We start from the raw sequence: 8,473 nt of genomic DNA, 5'->3' as shown, positions 1-8,473 counted from the left end.
GACTTTTGATTCATGGAATTGTCCTCTTCCCAAATATGGACAAGTTCGTGGATCATTTAGCAGTTGATGTCTTTCTAACAAAGAATCTGGTGTCTTTTTTACTTGCTGACTTCTACCATACCTTTCATACAAGGCATGAGAAGAAGGGAGGTACTTTCCTCTGTTGCGCTCCTATGTTACATATGTGGATGAGGGCCCGCATGCCTCAAAGTGGACCTTTTGCTGAAAACAAACTGACATGGCTGCAAAGGTTCGCATCTCTCTCTACTAACTCAATTCTATGGTACAAGAGGGAATGGGACACGAAAGACGTCATCGCAAGATGTGGAGAGTTCTCTAACGTACCCTTAATAGGAACGCAAGGTTGCATCAACTACAACCTTGCTATACTCAAGAGACAACTAGGGTACGCCATGATGAGTCCTTCCGAGGAAAGAGATTTCATTCCATTTGTCATCAATATCGTGGATCTGCTTGATTCAAATGTGAAAAGAGTGCGAAAAGCTTGGACAAGCATAATCCGTATTAACCAAGAATGGAGTAAGAAAAACATCCTGGCTAAGGAACCCTACTATGTGTGGGTAAAAGAGAGGGTTAGGGTTGTTAAAATGTAGTTTCTGTTTGACCCTTCTTCATTCCCGTTGATGCCCGAGCCCAAGCCTATCCTACAAGAGGACATGGACAAACTTACCAGCCAAATCAAAGATCTTGAGTTGGAAAACACTCAATTACGAGTCCAACTCAATCGTGCCAAGGAATGTAACCACGTCTTGGAGGATAAGGGTAACCAAGTTTGTGAAAAATTTGAAGATAGCAAGAAGAGGCTCCGATTAGCCGAGGGACAAATAGTTTGGGTTGGTGGAGCTCTACAAGGAGCTAATTATGAGCTAGACTTCCGCAACGACGAGTTGGATCGAGCGTCCCGAATCATCAAGGACTTTGAGAATACTGTTGAGAGGTCTAATGCCATGAAGAAAGAAGCGAGGGAAGATTATGAGGCCCAGATTCTCGAACTAAGGACCACTCTAAAAGAGTATAAGGACCTTCTAGCCAAGGAACAACTAGAGAAAGAAAAGATTCACTGAAGCTTCTTGCGTGAGCAGTTCAACTTTGGACGAGCTTGCGAGAGAATCAAGAACTTGAAGAGGGGAATCTATGACCAAGCATATGTAGAGTTGCAAAACAACTGTAGATATTCGGAGGAGCATTGGCATGGATTTGAAGTTGCCATTGCTCAAAGGGATGGAACCATCCATAATCTCCAAGCTCTTTATGAGGAATGGAGGGACAAATATGCCAACATGGCGATATTAACTAACTATGCCCTTCAAGACTTTCCCGAAAAGTTGAAGGAGGCAGATCTGATCATATGCCCAGATAATACCCCCGAAGAGGTCTATCACTTCGTCAAATTCTGCAAGAAGACGATGGCCGAACTCATCACCGACATTGAGGCTCTCCGCAAGTCTCAATGGGTCACTTTTAGGGTGGATATCTAGTTGGTTTATTTGTTTCCATTACTTGTATTTTGTAACTTCTATGTATTGCAGACTATTTTCCCTTCAAAGGATGAATGAAAGCTTCGTGATTTTCTCTATTGTGTTTTCCTTTATTTATGATTGTGAACGTGAATCGTCAAGTAGTTTTTGCAATGAATAAACACGAATAAATAAAAGAGCTTTGCTTTAACATAAGACAAAAAAAAACATCCATGCATCATTTGCATCTTTCAAAACATAAAAACATAAAAAAACTCATCCATCCACCCTTTTTTCCTGACTAGAACCACTCTCAAAAGCTGACTTTTCGGTACGATACACGAGGACGTCGACAAGATATCATGGAGAAACTTCAAGAAAACCAAGCTTCCCTTTAGGAGGAAGTATCCCAGGTGCGGTCTCAAATGCGACAATTGATGGAGACTATTCAAGCAGTCACAAGAGGCCAAGAAATTATAGAAAAAATGCAAGAAGAAATGAACCAACGTGCCAGTACTACCAATCCTCCTACCCCTCAAGCGGTCGAGACTCCGAATCCAGTTCCTCAAGTTGATCCTCCAATTAACATTAGTGCTCTCGGCGGTGTTCCAAACGGCAATCCTCGTCCTCATGTTTTTGAAATAGACGACCAATATGATGCATTCTTCAGCCCAAGGACTGCTTCTCACGATGACGCCTTCGGTTCAGCAACCAACGGGGTGGAGAGGAAGGTAAAGGCTATCGAGGAAAAGCTCAAGGCAATGGGGAACACTAATGTTTTGGGCCTTGATGCGGCAGAAATATGCCTAGTGCCTGGGTCATCATTCCGGCCAAGTTCAAAGTTCCAGACTTTGAAAAATATAAGGGAAATAGCGACCCTAGGACTCACATTAGGGCATACTGCCGAAAGATGGATGCTTATTCCAGTGATGATCAACTATTAATGCATTTTTTACAAGATTCCCTCAGTGAGGCATCTTTGGATTGGTATATGCAACTTGAGGGCAACCATATTCACACATGGAGGGAAATGGTCGAGGCATTCTTCAAGCACTATCAGTACAACACTGATATGGCACCTAATCGCACGCAGTTGCAAAATTTGACTCAAAGGTATTAGGAGTCCTTTAAAGAGTATGCCCAACGGTGGAGGGAGTTAGCTGCTAGGGTACAACCCCCATTGCTATAAAGGAAACTGGTAGGCATGTTTATGGGTAACCTGCAAGGTCCATACCTTGACAGAATGGTAGGGAGCACCTCTTCGGGCTTTTCCGACCTGGTCTTAGCAGGTGAAAGGATAGAAAATATGTTTAAGATGGAAAAGATCCAGAACTCTTCTAGTACTTCTGGTGCATCTGTAACATCCTAATTTTCCACACCTTAAATAATATATATAATTATAATTGAGACTTTAACATCGCTAATTATTACAAACTAAACATTGAAACTAGCCGCTATAATAATTAATTTATCAACTAATTACTCTTTATTTTATTATTAATATTATTATTCAATTTGAATATCATCGTTTTATTTTACAAACTAAACTTTGAAATTAGTCATTTAAATACTTAATTTTAAGTTAATTAATTATCCATATTATTTTTGTTATTATATTATTTGATGTTATTTGATTTGAATATCACTATTTTACTCTACAAACTAATAGTAAATAAAATAACCTTAAGTTAATAAATGTATTAAATAATTATCCTTGTTATTATTATTATTATTATTATTATTATTATTATTATTATACTTATCCTTTCATTTTATAAAAGAAATATATTTTATTTTTCTATTAATATTCTACATGATCATATGTCATGAAATAGTAGAAAAATCAAACTTTCATACATTTCTCACCAACTATTTTCACAAAGTCATATTAGAACATCTACAAAACTATTCATGCAAGACCTTAATTAAGGAGAGCCTATTCTCGAATAATGATTTTCCCAAATCAGTAAGCGAGGTTATGCCGACCTTAATTATTTATCATAAGAATGATCTATGACAATTTGAGGTTGTATTGTGCTTACATTGTTTGATTAGTTGTTTAATTGTTTATTTTATTTATACTTGAATGATTGTGATTGATAGACTAAGAAAATGATCTATTAAGGAGAGAAACAACAACATTGATTAGATATTAAGTGTTAGATCCCCAATGAAATAAGGGAAGTTGGATACATTGAGTAGTTGTATTCGGTTGGGTTCTGGCTAAGGAAAAGACTTGGTCGACCATGTCCTTTACGGTCCACCTCTCTTACCTGGGAAGTCAACCATACATTATTCACTGTATAAACTGAACTAGTTATATAGAGATAAGGATCACGCCAATGAGAAATAGACAAGACATTTAATGGATTTGACACTCAACCGAAGTAATTAGATAATAACTATGACTTGAAAGGTTAATATGATATTTCCCAAATATTAACTAAACACTTATAGTTGAGAGTTGCTACAAGATGGTTTAGTGATCATATAGACCTGCATTAAGGAATGTATAAGTCCACTGCCGTGCGGTATGGGACGTACGAGGTTGATCAATCGCCTACAATCCCGACGGGGATTATTATTTATGCATGCTAGGCAAGACGAGGGTCTTGGCCTGAATCCTCAGGGACGATCGACTTATAACACCTGGACTCCATGTGAAGTTAGGTGGCGTAGCTCTTGGTAATTGGGAGTACGTTGGTGGCATGTGGTCTTGTGATATCTGATCTTGGTAAATGGGATAGGTATCCTTGACAGCATTTAGTGGCCTGAGTCAGCATATAGTTCAGGGATGCATTAGAATAAACACTTATAGAGTATAGGTAAATGTGGGATAAAGATACGCTTGTTAGAATAATTATGGTTGTCATATATATATATATATATATATATATATATATATATATATATATATATATATATATATATATATATATATATATATATATATATATATATATATATATATATATATATATATATATATATATATTACTATTTTACATCCTATTCCCACTTTTAAACTTGTACGTAAACCTTAGCCCTGTATTCTTTTTGTCTTGCATCTTTGGATTGATCTATGACGATCAGGCGACGAGCTAGTCCATTTAGGAGGGAAGGCTATGGAGTGACAGATTACGATAATGTCAAGGCTGAAGGTTGCTAGCATTTTGTCAAACGCTTATCACATCGTTACTAGTACGTAATATTATATACAGTCAGTATAAGTGTCAGTCCTGTTGGACTTAGGAGGTCCTTCTGTTAAGCTTTCTTTTGATTTTCTTCATGTACTTTTATTTTAAGTTTTATCTACGTGGCAAGGCCACTAGTCTTAACGGTGTCAAACTTTATGTAAAATATATTTGAAGCATATATATGTGAAGTAGTATATTTTAATTAATTCAGTCTTGTTATTTAAATTTTTTAAATTTTCTGTATTTTATTTTAGAATTTCACTAATGGGACATAGGTTGTCTCAGCATCAAAGAAACCTTTTGTTCCCTACGGTAAAAAATGAGAAGGCGAGACCAATGCCACCTCCATCATTCGAAAAAGAAACCCCACTTATCCATAAGTAGTCGCCATAGCTCCCGTCCAACCAAGTCAACAACAACCATTTGCAATTCCTGTTCAAACTCAACAACAACACCAATATCAACAATAACCGCAACGTCAGCAACAACAGTATCAACAACAACAACAACAACAACAACAACAAAGGATGTGAAGGCCCGAGAGAAGATTTGACACGGTTCCCATGCCGTATATCCATATTCTAACATATTTATTGAGGGGATCAATTATACAACTAAGGGAGTTAGGATCCCTCACCAGTGGTTCTTCCTCCCGTTTATGATGCAAATGCCCGTTGTGAATTTCATTTTGGCGCTCCTGGGCATTCGATCGAGAATTATAAAGCATTAAAGTACAAGGTTCAAGATCTTATTGATTCTAAGGCAATCACGTTTTATCCCAAGGGGCCGAATGTAAATAACAACCCGATGCCTCCTCACAATAATGCAGCCGTGAATATGATAGAAGTTGATAATAGAAGGAGATTGATGTCTTGTGTGGACGAATTAAAAACACCATTCATCAAGATCAAGAATGCTTTAATGAAGGATAATGCCTTTCCCATCTGTAGTAATGACTGTGAACACTGTCTGATTAACCCACAACAATGTAGAACGTTGAAGTCTGTCATACAATAATTAATGGACCAAGGGATCTTGGTGGTAAACTGCCCATCCACAAAAGAAGATGTGTCTATCCTCGAGATACCATACGACAAAGTCCCCCCTCTACAAATTCTATATAACTTCTCTTAGTTAACTCTATCAACAAATCATGTTACTCCGATCATAATAACAGTTCCCACACCATTCTCGTATGTTGACACCAAGGCAGTCCCATGTGTGTATGACACCTCAGTCTACATTCATGGACATAAGATTCAAGAAGAACCGTTGAAGTCTAGTGATCCAATGATCAATATCACCGGAACTGGAGGAATTACGAAAAGTGGAAGGATATTTGCGCCTGCACCCACTCCAATTGGAACTATCAATCCTTCAACTTCAGACAAAGGCAAACAAAATGATGGCATTCAACAGAGACAAGACCCTACACCTTCCAATGAAGTAGAAGAGTTCTTACACATTATCAAGAAGAGCGATTATCGAGTAGTTGATCAGCTTAACCAGACACCCTTGAAGATCTCAATGTTGTCTTTATTAATGAGCTCAGAGGCCCATAGGGATACTTTGGTAAAAGTTTTGAGGACAACTCACGTACTACAAGAGATCTTTATTTGTCAATTTGAAGGGGTAGTTAACAATATCACTATTAGCTTAAGCTTGGGTTTCAGTGATGAAGAGCTTCCCGCTGAGGGGAGGAATCATAACAAGGCTCTCCACATTTCTATTGAGTGTGTGGACACAATCCTATCAAGAGTTTTGGTAGACACTGGGTCTTCCCTCAATGTGATTCCTAAGAGATCCTTTGCTAAGCTAACTGTTGAAGGACTCGTAATGAAGCCGAGTGAGCTTATAGTAAGAGCAATTGATGGGACTAGGAGGACTGTAATCAGTGAGGTGAATTTTCCTATGAAGATTGGTCCCCATACTTTCCTTATCACTTTCTTCGTAATGGACATCTATCCATCCTATCGTTGTCTTCTTGGAAGCCCTTGGATCCATTCAGTTAGTGTAGTCACTTCAACGCTCCACCAAAAATTGAAATTCTTAGCTGATGATAAACTAGTTGTTGTCGAGGGTGAGGAGGACATTATGGTAAGTCACCTCGCATATTTCCGATACGTTGAAGGAGAAGGGGAGATAAGGGAAATCCCATTCCAATCATTTGAAGTTATCAATGTTGAAATGGTTGGCCCAACAAGGGATGAATCAAAAGATGCCGAATCTCCAATGGCATCTCTTAAGGATGCTCTGACAATCATAAAGGATGGACACCCCCAAGGATGGGAAAGATTGCTTGAACTTCCTGTCAACAAGGACCGTACCGATTTAGGATACAACTCCCAAAATTTGAAGAAGCCCGCGCTGATAGCTACAAAGGGATCAGTGCTCCCACTATTTGAAAACTTCTCAAGCACTGGTTACCTTGATGACAACCGTATCTGTGTTGTGGAAGAAGATGAAGAAGAAGATGCTGGATTGATCTTCACAAAGACTGATGGAAAGGGTGCCACCAAATGGACCGAAATTGAAATACCTAAAGTAACCCTGATTAAAATGTAATTCCCAATGTTGTTTTCCTTCCTTTTTACCAAAATAACCCATGTCAAGCCCAAGGCATGAGGGAATCATTTGTAGGGCCTCATCAAATTTTCTTATTAATCATTAATAAGAAAGGTTCATGTTCGCAATCAATTTTGAGATCCTTGTCTTTCACTTATTTATTTCACCTTTTTTCAAAATGGAAATTTTCTTTAAAAAAAAATTCTTTTCAAATCATCCTTTCTTTCATATCAATAAAAGCGTGAACCTTAAATTGTGCAGATCATCCTCGACAACCACTAATGATAATTCTGCTACGGTCTCATACGACTTTGACAACCCAATTAATCAAGCCGATGAAGAGCGTGAGGAAGAGGCCGAACTCCCCGAAGAATTCTCCAGGCTGCTCAAGCAAGAGGAAAAAGTCATCCAGCCGCACGAAGAATCAGTGGAAGTAATTAACCTTGGGACAGACGAGGAAGCAAAAGAAGTCTGAGTCGGCTTCGCTCTATAAGACGAGGTGAAGGCAAAATTGATCGAACTCGTGAAGAAGTACAAATATGTGTTTGCATGGTCATACCAAGACATGCCCGACCTCGATACTGACATTATGGTCCACCATCTTCCTCTTAAAAAATAATTCCCTCCAGTAAAGAAAAAGCTAGGAAGGACCCGTCCCGATATGGCTATGAAAATCAAGGAGGAGGTACAAAAACAGCTCAACGCTGGCTTCCTAGCGATTTCCAATTATCCTCAATGGATTGCTAACATTGTGCATGTACCTAAGAAGGATGGAAAAGTGATAATATGCGTAGATTATAGAGATCTAAATAGAGTAAGTCCCAAAGATGGCTTTCCACTACCACACATTGACGTACTAGTAGACAATACCGATTAGTTCTCTATTTTCATTTTTATGGATGGTTCGGCTATAACCAGATCTGCATGGCTCAAGAAGATATGGAGAAAACCACTTTCATAACACCATGGGGCACCTTCTGCTACAAGGTAATGCCTTTTGGATTGAAGAACGCCGGTGCCACATACCAACGAGCCATGGTCACTTTCTTTCATGATGTGATCCATAAAGAGATTGAGGTCTATGTCGACGACATGATAACCAAGTCTCAAACCGAAGAGGAACACCTTGTCAATCTAGAAAAGTTATTTGAGAGGATGAGGAAGTTCAAATTGAGGCTTAGCCCTAACAAATGCACATTTGGGGTAAGATCCGGAAAATTGCTAGGTTTTATC

General features: G+C 38.5%; 1 protein-coding gene across 1 annotated transcript; it reads left to right on the top strand.

Annotated features, from left to right (window-relative positions):
• Positions 1–644: 644 nt before the first annotated feature.
• LOC127091004 (uncharacterized) lies at positions 645–1,085 on the top strand. The gene has a single exon (XM_051029496.1). The coding sequence runs from the start codon at positions 645–647 to the stop codon at positions 1,083–1,085; it is 441 nt and encodes a 146-aa protein (XP_050885453.1).
• The last annotated feature ends 7,388 nt before the right edge of the window (positions 1,086–8,473 follow it).

This window comes from Lathyrus oleraceus, chromosome 1 (assembly GCF_024323335.1).
Source record: "Lathyrus oleraceus cultivar Zhongwan6 chromosome 1, CAAS_Psat_ZW6_1.0, whole genome shotgun sequence".
NCBI classification, from domain to species: Eukaryota; Viridiplantae; Streptophyta; class Magnoliopsida; order Fabales; family Fabaceae; genus Lathyrus; species Lathyrus oleraceus.
This window is presented reverse-complemented; position numbering and strand designations above follow the sequence as displayed.

Excerpts from the sequence above, each read along its gene's own strand:
- LOC127091004 (XM_051029496.1), top strand. The coding sequence starts at position 645 with ATGCCCGAGCCCAAGCCTATCCTACAAGAGGACATGGACAAACTTACC.